The 23,825-nt window shown below is 39.6% G+C and overlaps 1 protein-coding gene and 1 long non-coding RNA gene across 6 annotated transcripts; one reads left to right on the forward strand and one right to left on the reverse strand.

The window, feature by feature from the left end:
* Window positions 1-278: 278 nt before the first annotated feature.
* LOC148124895 (uncharacterized) lies at window positions 279-3,008 on the reverse strand. Its single transcript, XR_015744760.1, has 3 exons — window positions 2,862-3,008; window positions 2,649-2,773; window positions 279-2,018 (listed from the first exon to the last, which is right to left on the reverse strand). It is a non-coding gene; the product is annotated as an uncharacterized LOC148124895 (long non-coding RNA).
* Window positions 3,009-3,321: 313 nt separating this feature from the next.
* On the forward strand, window positions 3,322-20,820 carry SRRM1 (serine and arginine repetitive matrix 1). 5 transcript variants are annotated; one of them, XM_026702597.2, is made up of 18 exons: window positions 3,322-3,386; window positions 6,328-6,417; window positions 7,261-7,383; window positions 9,499-9,669; window positions 9,803-9,915; window positions 10,516-10,716; window positions 10,939-11,145; window positions 11,506-11,625; window positions 12,814-13,085; window positions 13,449-13,529; window positions 13,840-13,926; window positions 14,741-14,885; window positions 15,448-15,489; window positions 16,978-17,082; window positions 17,525-17,983; window positions 18,559-18,754; window positions 19,140-19,322; window positions 19,679-20,820. In XM_026702597.2, the coding sequence occupies exons 1-18, from the start codon at window positions 3,366-3,368 to the stop codon at window positions 19,682-19,684; spliced, it is 2,622 nt and encodes an 873-aa protein (XP_026558382.1). In that variant the 5' UTR covers window positions 3,322-3,365; the 3' UTR covers window positions 19,685-20,820. The 5 variants fall into 5 exon arrangements, with proteins under 5 accessions (XP_026558382.1, XP_026558380.1, XP_087795765.1 ...); XM_026702595.2 differs by having other exon boundaries at window positions 19,709-20,820; XM_087939639.1 differs by lacking the exon at window positions 15,448-15,489.
* The last annotated feature ends 3,005 nt before the right edge of the window (window positions 20,821-23,825 follow it).

The following is a 23,825-nucleotide window of genomic DNA, read 5'->3' on the forward strand; positions in this document are numbered from 1 at the left end:
ATATAGAGAATAATAGGGTTGGGGAAGGGACCTTGGAAGGCTGTATTGACTTTCCCCCCCAAAATGCTTCCTTTTTTCGAGTGTGGCTTTTGAGCTCTACCACATCCACTCATTAAGAGCCCTCTTGTTTACACGGTGCAGCATACCAGATCAATGGCTGTTTTGTTTTAATCTATTTGACCCATAAGTTCCACCTTCATTTTATTGAAAAGGTCTCTAATGATGCAAGAGTGAGATATTAAGCACCCAGGAAAAGAACACTGATGTTTGATTATCTTGTAGGTTAGTAAATTATACTATTTATTTATCATGAAATTTAATTGCCGCACATCCCTTGTCCGATGACTGGGTGGCTTACAGCATAAAAACATTAATACCGTAATCTTCAGCCATTTAGTTGTGTCCGACCCTTGGCCACTCTATGAATCAGTACTCTCCATGCCCCTCTGTCTCACACTGCCTCCTTCATATCGGCCGTAGTCATCTCAGTGTCATCTTTTACAGTGTCCAGCAGACGGGTGTTAGGGGCTGCCCTTCTCTTTTTTTCTCCCGATCTCTCCCAGCATGACTGACCCATGAGCCAGCTCTCGTGATATGACCAAAGTATGAACAGCCTCTTCTTAGTGATATTGGCTACAAGTGACATTGTTGGCGAGATTCGGTCTAAGGACTTCTTTGTTATTTTTGCAGTCCATGGATGCATAATAGTCGCCTCCAAAGTCAACCACCCTTCTCCTGCCTTTTTCAAAGTCAATTTTTGCAGCCATATTAACTAGCAACTGGAAAAATCACTGCATTGACTAATATGTAGTCAGTTGTGAGGCTGATATCTTTACTCTTCCAAGTGTTATTCATGCCAGTTCTTCCAAGTGCTATATTCCTTCTGATCTCAGGGCTGCAAGTCACTACTTTGATCGATTTTAGAATCTAGGAAGATTAACTCCTTTACTGTTTGATGGTCTCATTGTCAATCTGCCTTCTAACCTTGTGTCCTCTGCATTATCTTTGTTTTCTTGATGTTGTTAAGGTGCTAGTCTAACTTTTTTCATTTTCATCTTTGACTCTCAGGACTAACTATTCCAGATCTTCTTTGCTTTCCGCAAGAAATGTTGGAGCATATAGGAGGCTGTTGATATTTCTACCACGGATTTTAACCGCAATGGTAAATTCTTTCAAATGTGCATTTCTTGCAGCTATTTCGATGTACACATTGAATAATATCACAGCCCATAAAATAATTAACAAAAGTGGGCAAAGGAGGAATGGTGGAGGGGAAGTGGGACTAGTTTTTAATTAGACAGCCACCTCTAGCGTGAAGTTTCCCCAGTGATGCCAATGCAAAGCTCAGGTTATTTCGGTCATCAGGACCACTAGATGCAGGCTGGGGAATTCTGGGGATTTCAGTCTTGAAGTTGCTAAGTTTTGAGAAACAGTGCCTTCTTAGAGCAAAGGGATAAATTCAAGAGCCAGGATTACTAATCACAATTCATAGTGTAGGAAGTTACTACTACTACCCCAGTCCTAGAAAAATGAAATACCCTAGGAAATATTAAAAAGGCAGAATATTTCCCCTAAAAAGGGTAGAAACTCAGAAGCAGAAACTCAACCCCCGCCCCTTTGCTAATGGGCTAGGCCAGCCTATTTTACGTAACAAAGATCTCCAGGTAGAGCTATAATAGGAATTGCCCAAAGCCCTTCCATTACATCATCATCCAACAAGGCTCAACCAAGCCTGGGACTCTACAGAGTTGCCCCTGCATAGCCCCATGGGAGTCTGACCACCAATCAGAATACAAGCTCAAATTCAAATCCCAACAGAGGGTATAAAACCCAGACACACTCAGCATCTCACCCCTTCCTTCTTTTCCTTCATCTTGAAGCATGTGATTGTCCTTTTCACTTTGGAGCTCCAAGCCATGATGTGGTCCCGTCTACCTGTAGAAAGTTAGCACCCACCCCTCTCCTAGAAGAATTGAAATATTCTAGGAAATATCAAAAATGCAGAATAGTATATTTCCCTAGATGAAGAAAAGGAGAAAAATGTTTTTCAGGGACAATGAGCAGCTTCCTGCAGCTCCCTGCCCACCCCCCTTCAGCTCCAGGGTGATGGGATTAAGACATGGCCCTCAGGAAATGATAGGATTATCCATCTCACCACAGGGCACCTGGAAAGATTACACCACCCAGCAGGGTTCAACCAAATTTAGCACACATACAACCTACAAAGCTAGCTATGACCCAATCAGGATACTCTTCCTGTACCCCAGGAAGTTCAAAGCTTAGAAAGGGCGTAAAACCCAGGCACTTTCAGCACCTCAGCCTTCTTTCTTTGGAGCTCCAAAGCCATCTTGTCCTGTCCACCATTAAACCATCTTTCCAAACAGCCTCTATGTTTCCAGTGTCTTTTTCCCCACTTGGAACTGAACATAGAAGGATATTATTCTTCGGACATTTGGTTTGCTTGTTTCATTCTGAGAGCTGAATTGCACCTCTGCAGGATGATAAGGACAGATAGTCCTTGCCTTAGGACAACTGCACCCAAAATTTGTTGTTAAGTGAGACATTTGAATTTTGCCCCATTTTAAGACAGTTCTTGCCACAGCTGTTAAACACTTGCCAATGATAAGTTGGTAAACTCTTAAATGAACCTTGGCTTCCTTGCTTGTCAGAAGGGTTGCAAAAGGAGGTCACACTGCAACCGTCATAAATATGAGTCAGTCGCAAAGCCTCTGAGTTTTGATCACCCGATCCTGGGTATGCTGCAAACTCTTAACTGTGAAAAATTGGACAAAAGTCATATTTTTCAGTGCGGTCGTAATTTTCAACGGTCACTAAACGAACTGTTGTAAGTCGATAACTACCTGTCCTCCAAAGCCCATTCCGTAAAGTCTCCTTGTTCAATAGCGCCCGGTCGTTACGGGTAGTCATAGCAACAAGCTACCTTCTGCCCAGCTTCTCACAGCAACCGCGGGCGGTGACGCAATCCCGAGCGAAAGGCTCTTTGGGCTACCCCCCACTGATGCTCGATTGGCTGAGCCACCTGATCCATCCTCCCCCCGCCTTTGCAGGATTGGTCGGGAAACGAAGCACGCGAGCCACCGTTGGCCGGATTTTTCTTCTCTCGTTTTTCCCTCTCGCCTCTTTCGCTTTCTCTTCAGGCCCCGCCTCAATTATTACTGCGCGTCACGCAGCCCCCCACACCGCGCCTGCGCTTCCCGCGCGAAAGGGTCGGCCCCCTTTAAAGCCGAGAGGAGGGAGAAAAGCCGGAGCGTCTGCCGTTTGAGCGCCTGCGCGCGCCTGCCCTTACCGCGGTGCAAGCCGGGATACGGAGCCGCGCTCTGCAAGGCCAGGCTGGAGGAATCAAGATGGATGCAGGCTTTTTTCGCGTAAGTACTGAGGAGGGATGAGGCCGGCTGGGACAGGTGCGACGGGGAAGATAAGGCGGAGAGCAGAAGGCGCTCCAAGCGATCCAAAGCGAGGCCTCAGCCGCCTCAAGGTTGCCGGCGTAGCTGTGTCGCTGCTCTCCTTCCCACCCCCGCGATCCTGCCAGGAGCCGAGAAAAGAAAATGGCGGCGGAGGCGGCGACTCTCTTCAGCGCGCGGTAGAAACTGAGGAGAAAGGATTGGGTTCTCCTCCCGCACGCTTAATGCCGTCCCCTTTTCTTCCGGCCTCTTTCCTCTTTCGGCACGAGTTATTTTGAGGCCTAAACGGAGGGGCTTGTCGGGCTTTCTTCCCTCCGCCAGCGCCAGCCTTCCTCAACCTGGCGCCCTTCTGCCGGGACGGACTACAGTGTCCATTACTCCTGGCCAGGAAACGCATTGGATTGAGTTTCTCTTACTTTAGTGCCTTTCTTTTTTTAACCCCCGCCATGCATCCACCTTTCCGAATTACGTACTTAACGTTGCAATTTATTGTTACAAAACCAGTGCCGTTATTTTATGATTTGAGTGGGAAATTTGGCATGCTCGATAAATCCAGAGTATGCCTTTTTGTATAAAACTATTCTGACTGACTCCAAAGCCAATAATTGGGGAGGGGTTGTGGGGGGAGATTCTAATTTATTTGGTGGAGAAAATTGTGTTACAAAATCTGCAAATTTTCTAATTCGAAGGATTCGAAAACAAGTCAGGTTAAAGTCAGCTTGTTTACAGTGAAAACTTAAAATATAGCTAGTTCTCTTTTGTAAGTACTGCAAGCACTTTTGTAAGTGCTACTAACATTGTTGGGGAAAAGAAATGGTAACTTCCTTCAGGATCCCAAATTTTACAGCCCTGAAATCAAAGTGAGAGATAGAAAATCAGTGTATCAGTTCATTGAAAATCCTCTAAACAAAAAGTGAAAACTTGGCAATGAAAGTCCTCTAAACAGAATGAAAACATTGGGCTTGATCAACTTTTCTGTGACAAGATGTACTCAAAAAGCTTAGAATGTTTCTGTTTGCTGGTGTAAACCCACTTACTAAACAAATAAAGCTGTACTGCAACAGTTAATATTACTGAATTTGGATTGATAACATCTAGTTTGTGAGTAATCTTTTTGGCCACAGACATATACTCAAATTAATCCTACCTCTTGGTTGGCTTTGTAGGCATATTGTTAGGAAGCATGCCTATACAGATTGCCTTAGCACTGTGAGAAAAATGGTTGTGAGTAAATGATAGTTTGGGGTGTTGCTAGTTTATGACTGTGAAACTGGCCCTAAAGTGCCCTGCTGCTTGCTTTCTAGAAGGGTAAACTCACAGACAAAAATAATCCCCAAATGCTGAGATTATAACGTGTCTTTTACAGGCATTGATACTTTGTGGTTGATCCCGTGGCATGCATGCTAAAAGTCAGCAGCTTTTCTTCCATGTATACTGGGGTTGGATATCAAGCAGGCCACTGGTCAGATTTGACCACAGTGGGTTATATAACTATACCTCATGTTATGTAAGTGGCAGTTGGCCTGTGGAACGGCAGGAGTATTGACCCTTAGCACTGCTGGAATCCCTTCATGCTGGACTGCACATTTCCTGCCGTACAAGTCTGCCCAAACCATATTGATGCTTTCATTTTCAAGCAAAATAATTTTAGGAGAAAAAATGAATTAAACATGCCATTTAAACCTAAAAATGTTTGGTTAAATAAATAAAATTTTAAGCAAGGACAGTAACAACTAAAAATAGAATCTGAACTCTGAAATTCATTCTATGAAAAAACAAATGTATTACTTACGTTAACTCACCTAAACTTTATCTAAGGAATAAATTTGTTTCTACAATGCATATTTCCTAATTATTTCATATGCATAAATGTTATTTTTCATAGTTGCAAATTTTTGAAAGTAAATCTCAGTTTAACAGAAAATTGAACCTCTAATTCTTTTTAAGTATTGTTTCTCCCATTTTAACAACATGTAACTCTTCAGTGGAATTGTTTTTGTCTTCATATTTTAATATTTTGCTATTTTGGAGCACCAGTTTGATGTGATTAAAGCATCAGGCTGGAAACCAGGAAACTCTGAATTCTAGTCCTGCCTGAGGCATGAACCACCTAGGTGAATCCCTATCAGTCACTCACTATCAGCCTAGGAAGGAGGCAGTGGCAAATCACCTCCAAAATCTTGCCATGAAAATTGGCTTGAAGGCACCACAAAAAAAAAAACACAATTGTACTTTTAGTGTTTTGATTGTTGAATACAATAAATAAATTAAGGTAATGAAACTACAAGTGAACAATCAATTCATTGTGTGTGTTTGTAGTTTTTTTACTTATTTGTAAGATATATTAATTCAAAATTGTTTGATTTCTGGGAGTTTGTATGATCTGATTTTCTTAAGATATAGTTTATAGTTGACAAGCCAGAAGGTTTATGCAAAGGGTTTTGGGAAACATTAGTGGAGTTGAGAAGATGAGTTTGTCTTGAAAGAATGGTTGTAGAGTAGTCCTCCATCTAGGACCACAATGGAGGTCAAAGTTTCTGTTGCTAAGCAAGACTATTGTTAAGTGAATTATGTTCTATTTTATGACCTTTTTGCCATTGTCAAACGAATCACTGCAGATAAGTGAATCATGCAGTTGTTAAGGTGAATCTGGCTTTCCCTATTGAGATTGCTTGTTGTAAGCCAGCTGGGAAGGTTGCAAATAGTGATCATATCACCCTGAACAGCGCAATTGTCATAAATACGTGTCAGTTGTCAAGCACCTGAATTTTAATTACTTGACCATAGGGGTGCTGTAACAGTTTTAATATAAAAAATGGTCATGTCACATTTTTCAGTGCCCTTATAACTTTGAACGATCACTAAGTTGAGGACTATCTGTAATTGAATTATTTTATTCTTACAGGGTACAAGTGCAGAACAGGATAACCGCTTCAGCAACAAACAGAAGAAGCTGCTAAAGCAACTGAAATTTGCAGAATGCCTTGAAAAGAAAGTATGTTTGTGTTACATTAATGAATTTATTTTATTTTTAATAGACATTTAACTTTAAGAAGAGCCTACAGCTGCTGATGTTCAAGACAGATTTGATTTGGAATTTTGAGAGTCACAATGTAACAGGAAAACTACATACAGAAGACAGGGTTCAAGTTGCAGTGTATACATCCATTTCCTTTGGAACAGTTTTCTATTTTGAAGCTACTCTAATCCAAATTCCCTATAACAAAGCAAATTGATGTTGCTCAGAGACATGTAACTACCAAGAAGCTAAGTATAGAGCAGAAGGGAAGTCCCCTTCCAAACAAAATAGCCTTTTCTCATATGAACTAGGAATGATCAAAGAATTTTTTTAAAAAAATGGAAAGAAAGGAATTGCATTACAATTATATCCATGGGCAGCGTGTAGATTCTCTATACAGAAAGTTGCAGTTAATCTTTGGGGGAATTGCTTCTGTTTAGGAAAATTATAATGATCACTACATATAGTTAGATGACATTAAAAGATAAGTTTTAATAAAATAGCTTCCAGTAATTGGTAAGAAAGCTACTAAGAAGGATCACAAACCCCATTGATTTGTCCATATACACTGTACATATCTATATCTGTGTATTGTTGCAGAGCAATATATTAACATAGTATGTACTGTGTATCAGTAAAAGCCTCCTTAATACCTTCCAAAACTTCAACATGAGTGAGAATTAATGGAGGTGAATATATCTGGACAACATGACAATGGAACCTGCGCTGCTTGTTGCTATATTGTAGGATGGCAAGATTTTACAGTAGTAAGTACAGTATCAAGCAAGGTTTATCTTAAAATTCTTTCTCATTTTATAGGTTGACATGAGCAAGGTAAACCTGGAAGTAATCAAGCCATGGATAACAAAGAGAGTAACAGAAATCCTTGGATTTGAAGATGATGTAGTAATTGAATTTATATTCAATCAGTTGGAAGTGAAGGTAATAATTTTGCTGTGGTTGTTTTTCCGTATACGTAATTGTATTGCATAATTATTCTGTGTAAACTGAAATTTTTCTGTCAAAAAACCAGTTGAAATTAGGAGGGATTTTGTTGCAATGCATATTGTGAATAATTCACTTTGTAAAACGTTAAGGTTTACAGTTTTAGTGAAGGTGCATAGTATGCAAACTGCTCAGGTGAAAAATCAGACTTACTGTGTTGATTTTGCTGTTACATGTTAAGCTACTTTGACAGCAATTTTCTAATGATGATGTGATTTATGATTTAAAAGGCCTGAACCAAAATGGAAGTTATTCCTTGCGTCTGAAGTATAGCACCATCACCTTATTAGGTCACAGCAGAGTGAGTGTCCAATGTCGCTCTGACCAACTCCCTTGATGATGCAGTGTGTGTTTGGAGGTGAGTTGTGTAAAGTGGCCGAACCAAAGACAGAGAAAGCATCCAACAGAAAGAAATTGGGCAAAGCTTTACACTGCTCTTTAAATTGTTTTGAATTAAATCACATTAATTATAAAGAATGAAGTGCAGTTCTAAATTGGTAAGAGACGTTCAGTGGAGACCTACTCTGTTTAGAACTATGTTCAGCTGGGATGGCGGGCTTTATATATGATTATAAAAGTACACTTTAGTTTAATTTAGAAAGCTTAAAGGTTCAAGCTGTTTTTCACTGAAATCAGTGGCATGGCGCCCCTCTGATATCAGCTAATTAATAGTGAGACATACTATACAGCATGAACTGCGTAAATGAACTTGCGTTCATGATAAACAGTCTTCTATTTTGCACAGACTGCGGCTGCATTCCAAGAGATAGTAAAAGTGTTTCTCTAAACCATTGGCAAAATGTTCTTGTTCTAATATTCTCTATGCTCAATCTTTCTTCCAAAGAATTCATCTTTGATTTGACTGAACAGTTGAAATTTCAACTGAGAAAGGTATTGATGTTTTCTTTAAAAAAAGACATGCTGTAATTTGAAAGTAGGTTTTTTTTTTAATGTCCATATTTGTAATCCCTTACTGTATTTTAATAGAAATTCTGTTGGGGGAGCAGGTTTAGGGGAATCAGATGAAGTATGATATTGTGGTAGGAAGTAGTTTACTAATATGTATTAATAAAATAAAACCTTAATGTGCAGTTTTAATTCCCCTTCATAGAAAGCATGATTTGAAGTTTAGAACTTAAAAAAAAAACATTTTTTTTCTTTCTGTGGTTGTGTACTCATTATTGCTTGTTCGTCTTTTGCAATTTAGATAAATGGTATAACATTAAACTCAAGGTGATTGAGTTGCAGTAGGGAGTCGGAAGCAAGCCAAGGGAACATCTTTCTCTACAGGGGACTTGGCGATTCCAAACCCCCCCAAAGTTCCAAGAAGAAAAAGAAGACACCTGGAATCTGTACTTGCTTTGTGCTGTTGAGCTATGCTTGTTACATGGACCCTGTTGCTTTGACCAGCAACTTTAGAACTAAATTGCCCACCTGTACTGTGAACCACACTTGACCTCTTAATCCTTTGTGGTCATCACATAATTGTCGTTAAGAAAATGATGGCAGCTTTCATTCCATTAAATAGTTAGTGGAGGTTTAGTTTAGTTTACTGATGGAAGTAAGAAAATGCATGCATAAATTCTTTTTCAGTTTTCTTAGCAGGATTTCAGTGATATTGTAGATGACTCTGTAATGTTAAGTGTACAGCTTCTGTCCATTGTACAGATAACTTAAAAGGATTTTTCAAGGAGCGGTACCAAAGAATGCTGGGGGAAAATGTTTAGAAAGATAATTAGAAGAATACACCATCTATTATGATGCTGCTATGGCAAATTCATGACCCTCTGTTTCAGTGGCTGTACAGGTCATACCTTATGAAATCCACAAAGGATTAACAGGCCACTCTGAATGTAATGGTAAGGCAAGAGAATGTTGGTTATTTGTTAGGGCAGTTACTGAACAACTTTTAAGCAAAGTTTTGTTTAAAAAAAACTAATAAAATGAGTAATATCTTGTCCATGGTAGAAGATTAAATCAAAATAAAGAATAACTTGCTTGGGTTTGGTTTTTCAAATAACCTGTATTTCTTCCTGTCATATCTCTTTACAGAATCCTGATTCCAAAATGATGCAAATCAACTTGACTGGATTTTTGAATGGGAAAAATGCAAGAGAATTCATGGGGGAACTATGGCCACTGCTGTTAAGTGCTCAAGAAAACATTGCTGGTATTCCATCTGCTTTTCTGGAGCTGAAGAAAGAAGAAATAAAACAAAGACAGGTGGGATTATGTTAAGGGTGGGTTTTACATAAAATAAAAATATTCCTGGCACTATCAGTAATGTAAGTAGAGTAGGATTCAGCTTTTTGGGCGGGCTTTTTAATTAAGAGAATGTTGGGATTTGCTGTTTCAGATTGAACAGGAAAAGTTGGCTTCAATGAAGAAACAAGATGAAGACAAGGATAAACGAGACAAAGAAGATAAAGAGAACAGAGAAAAGCGGGACCGCTCTCGGAGCCCCAGAAGGTGATACTTATTTGCATGTTGACACTGAGCATGTCTTGAAGACAGTGGTAGAGCAATGCATGAAGACTTCTTTTAAATGAATATGCCATCTTAATGCTTGCTGTCTAAATTTTGTGGTTGAAGTGCATTTTTGCCTTTGCTTTGCTTGTTGCAGTTATTTAGCTGAAAACATGAAAGAACCAAGGGTTTGCCCATATATATTGCATCCAGCCACCCAGTTCCTTTAGGCTAACTAGGCATATTGAACACAAATGTACAAACTTCTGTACTGGAACTTCTGATAAAGCAGGGCTCCAGTTCTCTGATGGACTTTCAAGGGCCTTCAGCCCAAGTACTTTCAGGCTTCCCCAGATACAGTGCTCCGCACAGACAGATAGGAAGGAAAGGGCCTGCCTACATGACATCAGCCCATCACATTTTCAGTCCTTACAGTTACAAACTAAATGTCTCCAGAAAGTTACTGAATGCAGTAATTTTACAGTCAGCAGTCAAAATAGAAAGTTAGGGATGTCCGTGTGATAAAGGTTCTTAATCAAAATGCACGTTGGGTTGAGCATATTTTTTTTAGATCTATCCTAAACTAAATTTACATTTGTCTAGACGCAAATCAAGATCTCCTTCCCCTAGAAGACGCTCATCTCCTGTTAGGAAAGAGAGGAAACATAGCCATTCTCGATCACCCCACCACACAGCCAAAAGTCGCAGTGTTACACCTCTGCCAGTAAAGAAAGAAGAGACACCAGAACCAGAACCTTCCATGAAAGTAAAAGAAACATTGATCCAGGAGGCCACATCTACCAGGTAACACCATCGATGATTAATTCTTTTCCTCCTGGTTTTGTAATGATGATGTTAAATCAATGAAATTAGACGTTTATGTGCACTGTTTATTTAGTTATTTTTATCCTTAGGGCTTCTGAAATACTAGTCGCTAAAGATCCTGTTGTATAACATAGTGGGTCCTAAAATAGCGACACAATGTCAGCCTTGCACTAATATAGTCTTTGTAATTTATTTTAACAGTGATATCTTGAAAATCCCTAAAATTGAGCCTATGCCGGATACTAAGGAAATATCTCCAGAAAGAGTTTCCAAAAAGGAAAAGGAAAGGGAAAAAGAAAAGGAGAAGGCTCGTCCAAGATCTCCATCTCGATCTAGATCAAGATCAAAGTCTCGATCACGTTCCCCATCTCATTCAAGACCAAGAAGACGTCATAGATCACGATCCAGGTTAGCTAGTTCAAATTCTTTCTGAAAATAGCTCACCTTATATCTTAACCTTATTAACCATTGTTAATAATGACGGCATAATATTAAATATATGAAGCCTCAATGCTTCCATTTATCCATTATTCTCAAATGATCCTCTCTTGGTTTTTTTAGAATCTATCTTCATACTTATACTAGCCTTGCCTTTCTTGATACATATTATAAAGCAGTTCTCTTTCTATGCTACACGAAGTAAACATCTAGAGTAATTTGTAGCTTTGGCATGTAGGTAGGTGCTATTGTTTTTTTTTCGCTTAGAAACTTTGTAAACATTCAGTTACATAAAATCAGTATCTGATTTTTTATCCTTTGTACAATTAGGTCTTATTCACCAAGGAGGCGGCCTAGCCCAAGAAGGCGCCCATCTCCTCGGAGAAGAACCCCACCGAGACGTATTCCACCTCCACCCAGGCATAGAAGAAGTAGATCTCCTGTGAGGCGGTAAGAATTTTGAAGTTTGCAGGCAACAATCACACTGAAACTTTTGGGACTGTCCTATCCTGGTTCCCTCTGAATCTTTGTTAGATCTTAGCTGCAGTTCTAGCAATTGTACTTCAGAGTACACTCCAAGTAGGAGGCTATGTTACATTTTTGTTGCTTCTTATGCTACCCACAGCTCTCTGGGTTTCATGGAGAAGATAATAGAAAATATTTTTCAGGCTGGCTTGAAAAGATGAGTTTAATTATGCTTAAAATCCTGATAGGAATAGGTCTGCTTTGCAACACAATTCTGTCAGGAAAACAAGGCTATGAAATTTTATTCTTTTTATTTATTATTTAACTTTTATGTCACCTATATTGAAAAATTGTCATCTTACAAATTAAGACCTTGTTTTTCTTCATTGTTTGCGTTTTAGACTGACATACCAGTTTAGTTGGAAATATATTTGTGGCTATGCTTTTGGCAGGAGGGCTTTCAAGGAAGAACACGAGGATTGTTTGCAATGTTGTTTAAAATTCCTTCTCTGACTTTTTTATTGGCCCATTTTCTACTCTTGCTGATACTGACATTTGTAAAGCTGAGATAGACAAAACAGACATTTGTAAAGCTGAGATAGACAAAACAGTAGTTGAATTTGCTTAGTAGAATTATAAGAAGTACAGTTTCATAGTCATATGACCTTTTAATGAGTATTGCTCAAGGGAGGACACCCCAACCCCCACCCCCACCCCCCGGTTGTTGGGAATTCTACAATCAAAGGTGGGTCATCAACAAGATGAGAGCAACAGAACTGACCACAATTGTGGTCAGAATTCTGTAGGCCCTCCTTTAAACGTAATGAATTCAGCTTAGTTGCTGACTCTGTATGTGTTTGCCTGGATGTTTTATGTTTGGAAAAGGTCAGCTATTTTTCAATTCTCTTATTTTGAGTGATTTTGACCAAGAATAAAAACATTGTGTAATATGTTGACTATTCAGACTACCCAGGTCTTAATACAGAAACTTTAACCATTACTAAATGGTATTTAACCTATAAGGTGATGCAATAGTTCTGCATAATGTAGAAAATGAACATTCTGTTATTGGAAATATCGTATTAGGAGTTAGTAAAATCTTTGTGAAACTGCAAGGCAGATCATTCTTCAGACTAAGTTTAGAGCATATTTAATATCAATTTAATGTTTTAGGAGGAGGAGATCATCAGCATCATTATCAGGAAGTAGTTCATCCTCATCATCTTCACGTTCTCGATCACCACCAAAGAAACCGCCTAAGAGAGTTGTCTCTAGTCCTCCTCGGAAAACAAGAAGGCTTTCTCCTTCTACAAGCCCCCCAAGGCGAAGACACCGACCCTCCCCACCTCCCAGTCCTCCCCCCAAACCCCGCAGGTCACCAACACCACAGCAGTCTAGTCGTACAAGAAAAGCCCGTAGTTCTGTTTCTCCCAATAGGACGTCAGGTAAATGGAAATATTTTTGAAAATATTCCAAGCTATTCTGATAATGTTTTTAGCCTCAAATGCTTCTGTATTAAAGTGCTTAACTAGCTATTACTTAACTTTGAAAGAAAACTGCAATATTTCCAGTAAGATCTGCTTTCCAGGCTGCAACTTACTGTGTGAATTGACCAGGAAATTAGTCCGTTTCTGCATTTTAGCTACTTGACTTGTGTGTGTCACATTTTTCTTAATTTGATGAAATATGTAGACTTTCTCTTAAATATTGACAATTTTTAATAAGGTGACTTGCATAAGAATCATAAGTACTTTCACATGATTATGATATAAATGAGTTTTAAATGTTGTTTACTTTTTTCTTCTCAGCACCTAAGCATAAAAGTATTGAAAAGAGAGAATCTCCCTCACCTGCACCAAAAACAAGAAAAGTTGAACTGTCAGAATCAGGTAGGTTTCTGAATTGTCCTGTATTTTCCAATGACTGTGATAATGAAAAGAGTTAACTGGAATTCAATCAGTTAGATCCTAATACCCATTGTAGGTACAGTTTAATTAAAATCAAAGGACAAACAACTCAACAATAACAAAAGTTGCAATTGGATCTCAGTCATCATTTGATTTGCATAGCCAAAAAGCCCAAAGGAACTAAAACTTATTTTTACATGTATACAAAGGAAGATCATAGTCGGTATATATTAGTACTTTATTAAAGTACTTGATTAATATGAACTATAATTTTTTCCTGCCTAATATTTAGAAGAAGACAAAGGTGGTAAAATGGCAGCTGCAGACTCTGTGCAGCAAAGACGACAGTACAGAAGGCAGAACCAGCAGTCTTCATCTGGTATGGTATTTTATCTTTTGTATGTATACTTGAAATAAGTTTATTGTTTACTGCGGTTTTCTTCTCAGGTATAAACTGTAATTTGACATAGACTAGGAATTTTTGTGTCCTGATGCAATGAGACGCTCTTAGATATGAGTAAAAGTTTGCTTTTAGAGATAAGAGACAGGAAAAAATGGAGGAGAAATGCAGCAAAACTTTGTTTGTTGCTCATGAATCCCATATATATATGAATATATTAAAGCGCTTTGTAAAAATTACAATATCTGATTTTCTTGTATACTGGAGAATAAATGTTTTATTTGATGCCTGTCTATGTTGTTTTCTGCCTAAGAGGACATTGTGTTCTTGCTTGTCATTGCTGAGTGTTTGGTTCTTTGAAGAAGCAAAGACTGAAAGTTCCTATTGAAAATTATGTAAATATATAGTTGTGATCCTCTTCTCTCCCACTATAACTAAAGTTCTGTATAACAAAGAACTTTTAACAATCCTGAAAATATTGTTAGGAGTAGTTTCTCAACATTAAGTCTAATTTACAACTCTAGGGTAGACCAAGATTAAGCTTTAAATGAGCAAAAGCATTCCATTTTGCTTTTAAAATGGTTTATCAAAGTGTCTTGTATTTTTCAATACTTCACTAAATTTCTATATGATTTGAACTGCTTAGTTTGGATCCTGTGGGGCAACTGAATAAATAAATGAATAAACGTGCTTCCTTCCTTTTCTGTTTCTACTCTGTAGGACAAAATACACTGAATATTCTGCACTGCACAATTATATCACATTTTAATAACAATTATTTATTGTGGTTTAGATTCTGGTTCATCATCATCTTCTGAAGAGGAACGACCGAAAAAGTCAAATGTGAAAAATGGTGAAGTGGGTAGACGACGACGGCACTCGCATTCTCGCAGCCCATCTCCTTCTCCACGAAAGTGGCAGAAAGAATCTTCTCCTCGGTAACTTCCTGTTGTGTGTTCAGGCTGATCTTTTTTTGTTACTAATGGTTTCTTGACCGTCTGATAAAAAGCTACTGGAATTTCTGAATAGATATCATTGAACATAATTCAGGTCCTGACCCATTCTGAAAGCATGTGGCTAGATTTATTCCTCACTCGCAATCCATGACTTCTCTATTCATGGCTAGTTTTTTTTAAAAAAATAAGCCTGTCTTGATATATCATATTAAGCCATAAAACCATGGTTTATAAACCTTAATGGCTGAGTTCACACCCTAATGAACCATTGCATGAATACAGTATGAACCCAGCTATCATGTCCAGTTTTTGCTTTCATTTTAGCTATGACAATTTTGCAGCTGTTCCAGTCTTTTGGTTTCATCCATTATAATATAGTTTTCATCTCAACCTAAAGGGTAGCTATTTACTGATGAGTAAGGGATTTGTTGTGTGCAGATACGAGCCATTATGCACTGCAGTACAACATACATTGAAATTTGATCAGTTTTTGCCTGCTAATTGATCCTCACAAATGAATTTTTCCTCCCTCCACTGCTGTCAGGATGCAGATGGGAAAGAGGTGGCAGTCACCAATTGTTAAAAGGTTGGTCAGCAGGTTATTCTGTTCGGAGTTAAACTTCAATGTGTTTTGAGAATGGAGCATTTACTGCTGATTTAATCACAACTGCATGTTTCCCCCTTCTAGAAAATACAGTAAAATAAGTAAATCACATAAATGGTGGCATAAAGGTGGCAGTTTTCTATTGCTTCTATAATTTATTAGTTCACTAGGCAGAAGTTTAAAAGTATAATTTTTAAAATAATTTTTAAAAACAAAAATGTGGAAGACAGTTCAGCATTAACAAATGCTGTAGTGAACTATAGTGAGGATCAAAGGATTTATTTATTTTATATTCCACTTTTTTTAATAAAAAAAGCAAAATGAAATTGGCACAGATCAATGACTATAAATTGGTCCTTGGTCATATCCATCTTCTTTCTAAAGACAAAAAATCAAGATATTTTAATGAGAGGTGATATGTATTGAGGTAGAAATGAGTTAAAGAATATTGGATGTATTTGGTTAAAATCTTCATAGTTGTATCGGTTACCCGGATATTTTCTCTTATTGCTCGGTGTCTCTGGAAGAGCTGTTTCGTAGCAGATTTTAGTTCTGCCAGGAATGAAATGTTTAAAGTGGACAGCTGCCGCTTCTGTACACGTCCCAGTAGTATTCTGATGGACCTCATCAGTGCGAGTAGATCAGTTGCCAGTACAGGTAGTTCTTGCTGAACAATGGACTTGGCAATTCCATCGTTAAGTGATGCTCTTGTAAAGTCAGGGATGCTCTTGTAAAGTCAGGGTCACGTTAGCACACCAACCTACGCTAGCAGCTGCCATCGTTAGGTGAATTCTACATGGCTACAGTATCCCATGTTCATTTGATCACTTTTTGCATCCTCTTGCCAGCTTTCCCATTGACTTTGTCAGAAGCTGGCAGTGAAGTTGCAAATGATGATCCATGTAACCATGGGATAGGATTGCAAGCTGGATGCCAAGCATCCAAATCACAATCGTGACTTTAGGGATGTGTGACAAGTCCCCCTCATTCAGTGCTACTGTAACCTTGAATTGTTGCTGAATGAGTGGTCGTTCAAAGAGAACTTCCTGTACTATTAGAACATCGATCAAGGATAGCACAAAATGAATTACGTTCAAATCTCAATCAATTGTAGGTTGTCTATTTTGAAAGAAAGGCCTTGTGCAATAGAAGACATTCTATACCACCTAAATTGCCAAATATATGTCTCCAAGTTGTACACTACTTGCCTACTCAGGCAATCATGCATGAGATAATTTTGCTTTAACCACCCAGGGTACGGTTTTCCTATCATAAAGCCAGGCACTTTGTAAAGTAGATAACAACTGGTGGTTTCCAGATGTCTTTGACTGCAGCTGTGACTCCTGACCAGTGACTGGTGGATTGGGACTTGTGGAACTGTAGTCCTTAAAGCACTGCTTGATACTACTATAACAGTAGCCTCTTAAGCACCCCTTGCTCTTTCAAACTTATTGTCCTCTTTCCTTACAGTAGGAGGAGGCGAAGTCCCTCCCCCCCACCACCCAGAAGACGACGGTCTCCTTCTCCTGCCCCCCCTCCAAGACGTCGCAGGTCACCGTCACCCCCACGACGAAGGTAATGTTGCATGTTTGTAGAAAAATGCTGGTCTCTGAGATGGAAGTCGCGATGTCCAGCTCCATAGCATGCATTGTAGCATTTTCTTTTTGGGAATATTCAATTAGTGGGAAACATTTTATAATGCTAATAATCCCTTCAGGATGACTTACAGAAATATTTTTAAATGCATACAAAAATCTAAAAGCAGAAAAACCTTCACTTTTATAATACAAGATTTAAAAGTGTAGGAACATTTAGAAATTATTTTAGTGAACAGGTTTTAACAGGTGATTCTCAATATGTTTTTGCTGTGATACCTAAGTGCAATTGCAATTAAGGGAAAATGTACCTTCTCTATTTCACTGTATTTTTTGTTCCTTCATTTTGCAATTTGCCTAGGTAACAACCCTTGTAATTTGGCGATTTGATCAATATGTTTATGTGCCTTCTTACTTCTTAGGTCTCCTTCACCACTCCCTCGCCGGCATTCGCCTACACCCAGAAGATACTCTCCTCCCATTCAGAGGAGGTATTCTCCTTCTCCTCCTCCAAAGAGGCGAACAGCATCACCTCCTCCCAAAAGAAGGGCTTCTCCTTCTCCGCAGCCTAAGCTCAGAGTCTCTCGGTCTCCACCACCAAAACAAAGAAGCTCTCCGCCCGCAAAAAGACGTTCGCCATCTACATCTTCCAAGCACAGGAAAAGCTCCCCTCCTAGCAGGTCCAACCGGGAACCCCGCTCTCCACTGCAGAACAAGCGGCATTCGCCTTCCCCACAGCCTAGGCCTTCACGGACCTCTGCCAGCCCCCCATTGTTGCGTAGGGGTCCTTCTTCATCACCTCAGCGAAGGCAGTCTCCATCTCCAACCTCTAGGCCCATCCGAAGAGTCTCAAGGACTCCAGAGCCCAAGAAGTCAAAGAAGTAAGTGAAACACATGGAACAGTTTTAGATTTGTGTTTTTCAAACTTCACCTTTGAGATGCAGCTGGGGAACTTTGTGAACTTGTCCACACATCTTAAAGTTTCCAACATGGATGAAAAACATGGATCTAGATTGTTGGGCTACAGCTGTAAGAGCTGTGGTGGCTCGGTAGTTAGGATGTAGTATTGCAGGCTAACTCTGCATTCCCACTGCCAGGAGTTTGATTCTGACCAGTTCAAGGTTGGCCCAGCTTTCCATCCTTCCGAGGTTGGTAAAATGAGGACCCAAATTTTGGGGGGCAATAGGATGACTCTGTAAACCACTTAGGGCTGTAAAGCACGATGAAGTGGTATGTGAGTCTTAAGTGCTATTGCTGTAATTGCTCTGAGTAGGAACTCTGTTTCCTCAATCAAGATGTGTGGTATTCTAGTATCATAGGTACTTTGAGTAAAAATAAAGTTTTTTTCCACTTGGAATCAATAGGTACTATAAAATTCACAGCTGATTTGAATTTTCAACATTGATTTTGCTGCCTTTTCTAAAAAGTATAATATGTTGTGCCTCTTCTTTCTAAGGGCTTCTCCACCAAGTCCCCATTCTGCAAGAAGGGGTTCTTCATCTAGGTCAGCTTCAGCATCCCCTGAACCACCCCCTAAGAAGCATCCAGCACCTCCTTCTCCTGCTCGATCAGCATCCCCTTCTGCTCACTGGTCACCAGTAGCACCTGCAAAGAAGGCTAAAAGTCCGACTCCAAGCCCATCACCAGTACGAGTGAGTATCTTCTACTGTAAATTTGTGAGGGTTCATTTGATCGACTCTCTTTTTAACTGGTTGGAACAATGGCTTAGATCACACATCACTTGCAAGCCGTAATGCAAGGTTGGTTGAGTGCTGTTCATGGAATGTGCAAACCTATTCCAACGGCTGTATGACTAGCAGTTAAGTGCATAGATATATCCACTGGTGTGACAGACCAAATTCTGTGGACATTGATGAGGAAAGATCTGTAACTGGACCCCTTATGTGCATTTGATGGACAAACTTATTTTCAGGGTGAAAATCAAAGAGATGTCTGTCACAATTCTTACTTGTAATATATGAGGTGGAGATGTGATTTTTAGAATGTATTGTTTAAAATGATGGCTTAATCTTCCAGAATTCTGATCAGGAAGGAGGTGGTAAAAAGAAGAAGAAAAAGAAGGATAAGAAGCATAAAAAGGATAAGAAGCACAAGAAACACAAAAAGCATAAGAAAGAAAAGGCTGCTGTAGCTGCTGCAATGGCTGCTTGTACAGCATCTGCAGAGGAAGATCAAGAAAAAAATGTAGAACCCAAAAAGGTGAATATTTAGCCTCTGTTTAAATAAACTTGAGTGCTTTTCTTCATCTTTAAGATTGAATATCGATATGGCTAAATATTTTAAGAATTCAGGGATTATATTAAAATCTATTACGATAGTGCTCTTGCGGAGTTTTTTCTAGGAACATAGTTTGTGTTTGGTTTTAGAATCTATATAATTTGGGTGTTGATAGGTGACTTAACCTTAAAACCAATGTGCAAATGAGATTATGTACTTCTCTAGTGTATTTGATGTTGAAATCACTAGCAAGACTCCCTGCTTTTTAGGCTGCTTGTTTCATGAAAGTTTCTACTCTCAGGCCAAATCTAACCCAGGCTCATATTCTGTAACTATAGAAGTAATTGCTGACTTTCCATTGCGTTAAGGAGACTGAGAGTGAAGCAGAAGATAACCTGGATGACTTGGAAAAACACCTGCGTGAGAAAGCTCTGAGGTCGATGAGGAAGGCGCAGGCATCTCCACCATCTTAGGATGAAGCAGCATTTGATTTCATGTAAATTTTATTTGGTTTATACTCAAGATTTCAATTTCAAATTGCTAAAATGTGTTTGAGCTTTAGACTTTAACATCGGTTGTAATAATTGCTAGGTTAAAGTTCACCATTATTATTAAAAAAAGGGCATGGATCTTCATTACAAAAAAAAAAAAAACCATTTACAGCGTACTAGTGACCTCCTTTGACATTTGACATGGTTTTGTTAGAATTTTCTTAAGCAGCAAGGATCTCTTCCCCGCAATATCCCTGTTCCTGTTAAATGGTTTTAAAAGGGCCTGGCAAACTTCAGAGTTTTTCTAAAACGGGTGGGCAACCATGGCCCTTTCACGATCTTTGGACTTCAACTCCCAGAATTCCTGAGCCAGCTAAAGTCCACAGGGCATAAAGAGCCACGGTTGCCCATGCCTGCTCTAAAAGGTCATAGTACAAATGCTCACAACATTTCTATTGTAAATTCTTGCTCCAGATCTTTTGTGGTTTGTAGGCATGAGGAAGCCACTCTTGGCAAAGAATTATGTGGGAACACTTGCCAAACAGCCAGGTTTCTCAGTGTTTCCTAATAATTTATGTTTAAAATTGGCACAACATATCTACTTTATAAACTTGCTTGGCAGAAGGCAATGGATTCATTATAATATGATAGATTTATTTGGAACACTGGATTTTTAATTCGTACCTTTTTTCTCTTATCCCCTTCACCTTTTAAAAAATACAGTTCCTGTGATCAACAGTCTCAGCCAAATTTGGCATAAATTTTTGTTTTGTGGAATGTTGTTGCCCATTCATAGTTTTCTTTCATCTTGTTGAAGTCCTTTGGAATAGTATGTAAGTTTCAGAGTTGTGGTTTCTGAAAACCTGAAGGACCTGAACTTTGGATATTGTCATGTTCATATTGGGGTTTTTATTTTGTTTCTGTTTTTTTAAACTAAAGCTATTACAAAGCTTGTGTATTAAACAAAATAAATTTCTAAATTTAAAGGATCTCAGCTTTCTGCATCAATCTTTTCCCCCTTCTCAGTTTTAAGAAAATAATATTCATTATGTAGAGCTATTGAGGGGTCCAGTCCTGTTAATTGAAGTAAATTAATTTGCATGAAGGGAACTTCAAAGAATGTCAGATAATGTTGGTGGTCCGCAGAGGAATGTCACCTCCAAAGCACCCCCAAAGCAATTAATCCAGGCTGTGCAGGAACACAAGGCTTGCGTCGCTTGCATTGCAAACAACACGAGGTAGTGAGGGGAGGAGGGAAAGGGCAGGGGGGGGGGGAACTTGCCCCACGTGCTTCGCCTGGCCACTGGGCTGCTTCTTTTCACTTCTGCTTTTGGCTGCACAAAAGGAAAGCAGCAAAAGTCTTTCTTTTCCCCAAACTCTGCCAGAAATGAGTCTTTGGGACCCTGCAAGGCATCCTGCTCCAAGAGGCTGTGCCAACGTGACAAGTCTCACAAAGAGAAAGAGAGAAAGGAAGACTTCTGCTGCTTCTGCTGCTTTCCTTGCACGAAGCCAAAAGTCAGTCAGTCTGCTTCTGCCTGTCTCTCTCTCAGAACGGAGCTGGAGATGGTATCCTGTGATCCCAAATAAAGAACGGATCTGTAGGAAAATGGGGAGGGGAATTTTCCTGCAGACTTTTGGGGGGATTTTCTCAGGGTCTCTGGTCCGCGGGATTTAAAATTGAGGGTTTGGTGGTTCCTGACGTCCAAAAGGTTGGCGACCCCTGTACTAGAAGGTGGACTGGATCAAGTGAAAGCTGCATTTTCTCACTTGACTACAGATGATCCTTGACTTATGACCACAGTTGGGACAGGATTTCCATTGCTAAGCAAGGCGTTTGTTAAGTGAGTGGCGCCTGATTTTACGACCTTTATTCCCGTGGTTATTAACCGAATCATTGAAGTTGTTAAGTGGATCATATGATGAATCCAGCTTTCCACTTTTGACTGTTGGAAGTTGGCAGGGAAGGTTGGGAACGGCAGTCCCATGACTCCTGTGTGTCTCAACCTTCGTAAATACATGCCGGATTCTCAAGTGCTTGAATTTTGATCACGCGACTGGGGATGCTACAATAGTGGTAAGTGAGAAGACCCAGTTGTAAGTTACATTTTTCAGTGCTGTAACTGAGCAGTTACCTGTGTGTGTGTGTACACTTACATACAGAAACACAACATATTGCGAAATGGGAAGCATAATTGGATTGCACATAATGATACACAGGGAGGAGAAGCTAAGTCCTGATTTATGGAAGCCTGTTTATTGAATAAACCACATTATGTAACAACCAGGGAAGGAAGAGATGATCCAGTCAGAGAGAGAAAAAGCAAATGAAAAGAAGGAAGTGAAAAAGGAAGGGGGGAAAGCATAGATTTTAGCCTGCAGAGAGAAGAAGGGAAGGGAAGCCAGCAGGGAACAGGAAAAAGCAAACTTAACAAAAAAGCAGAATTTAATTCCAGATCATGGCGATCACAATGCAGACCCTGTGGGAAGAATATGCCAAGCCTGCCCTCGATATTATCTGTATTTTGGGGTGACCCGTTTTTGAATCCTTGTATTGTGTGCTCAGGCTTCGCAGGTGAAGTTGCAGCTGGAAATGGCAACTCAGTGAATGTTCAGAGGGAGGAGGTGTCCAAATTCAGATGCTGAACGGCCCCAGAAAGCATCTGTTGTGGGCTGACCTCAGGCCAGCTCACCCTTCGCTCACCCCACATGTTTGGCGCACACATAAGAACATTTCAATGGAACCCTGGTCCATTCAAGTTTGAAAAAAGATCATTGAATACAGGCGCACACAAATTTAGCTGGGAAAGTTACGTTCGCATATATAAGCCTTTGACTTACGACCACAATTGGGACCAGAATTTCTGTTGCTAAGCAAGGTGGCGATGAAGTGAGTTGCACCCAATTTTATAACCCCTTTTGCACAATTGTTAAGCAAATCATTGCAGTTAAGTGAGTCACACGGACATGAATCAGGCTTCTCCCAGGGACTGCTTGTCAGACACTGACTGGGAAGGTGGTAAATGGAGATCACATGATCATGTAACACTACAACTGTTGTCCATACATGCCAGTTGCCAAGCACCGAAATTTTTATCATGTGACTATGGGGACACTCACCGTTGTAAGTACGAGGACCAATTGCAAGTTACTTTTTTTTTTAGTGCAGTTGTCATTTCAAATGGTCACTAAATTCAAGGTTGTAAGTCAAGGACTACCTGTGCAGTCATACATATATTTGATTCTTTCAAGGTAACTCCAAATGTTCAGTCCAAGGAGCTGCTCGCAGCCATTTCAAGCATTTCTGCTATTTGAGGTGAAAAATACCTTGTTTTACTTCACAAAAATAATTTGCTTTCTCATTAAGTGATAAACCTTATCAACGTGTGTGCACACTTTAAAAAAAAGAGAGAAGCTATTGCCAATTTATCACAAAGAGCGACATGGGGTAGTCTACACAATACTTTCACTAGGTTGAAGTATAAAAAATGGGCTCTATTCCTACTCCATAAGGAGCTTCACATTTAGAGGTGTTGTGATGACCCAAAGGGGCATGGCACAAAGACAACACAAGTCACATCAGTAAGAAGAGTCCCTTTAATACCTCCAACTTTGCGCCCAATGTCCAGGTTACCTTCGGCTGGAGAAACAACTCTCAAGAACCAATCTTTAAATGGAGGAAATTCAGTCCGAAAACAAAGTACATATAAACTTTAAATAAAAACCCACACAATCCACACTGTAGCAATTAACTTGACAGGGCAGGAGAAAGAATTCCAGACTTGAAAGGCCAGCAAAACACACACAGTTAGGAAGACGCCAGGAACCCAGATAAGCTTCCAGGATACCAGAAAACTCACGATTTGCTGTGCACAACTTTCCTTTTTAAACACTGTGTTCCCAGCTGCAGCTAATGAAAGGAATCAGGGCCCTTTCCTCCTCATAACCCATGTAACTCACGTTGCTCCTTTCTCCGTTCCTCATGCCTTAGGATGAA

The sequence above is a fragment of the Pseudonaja textilis genome, chromosome 10 (genome assembly GCF_049901715.1).
Source record: "Pseudonaja textilis isolate UNSWEBS1 chromosome 10, rPseTex1.2, whole genome shotgun sequence".
In the NCBI taxonomy this organism is placed as follows: Eukaryota; Metazoa; Chordata; class Lepidosauria; order Squamata; family Elapidae; genus Pseudonaja; species Pseudonaja textilis.

Bases quoted from the DNA above. Each gene is read 5' to 3' on its own strand.
- SRRM1 (XM_026702595.2), top strand. From the start codon at position 3,366: ATGGATGCAGGCTTTTTTCGC. The intron at 9,916-10,515 runs GTGATACTTATT...ACATTTGTCTAG, and splicing joins CGCTCTCGGAGCCCCAGAAG to ACGCAAATCAAGATCTCCTT. The intron at 13,530-13,839 runs GTAGGTTTCTGA...CCTAATATTTAG, and splicing joins AGTTGAACTGTCAGAATCAG to AAGAAGACAAAGGTGGTAAA.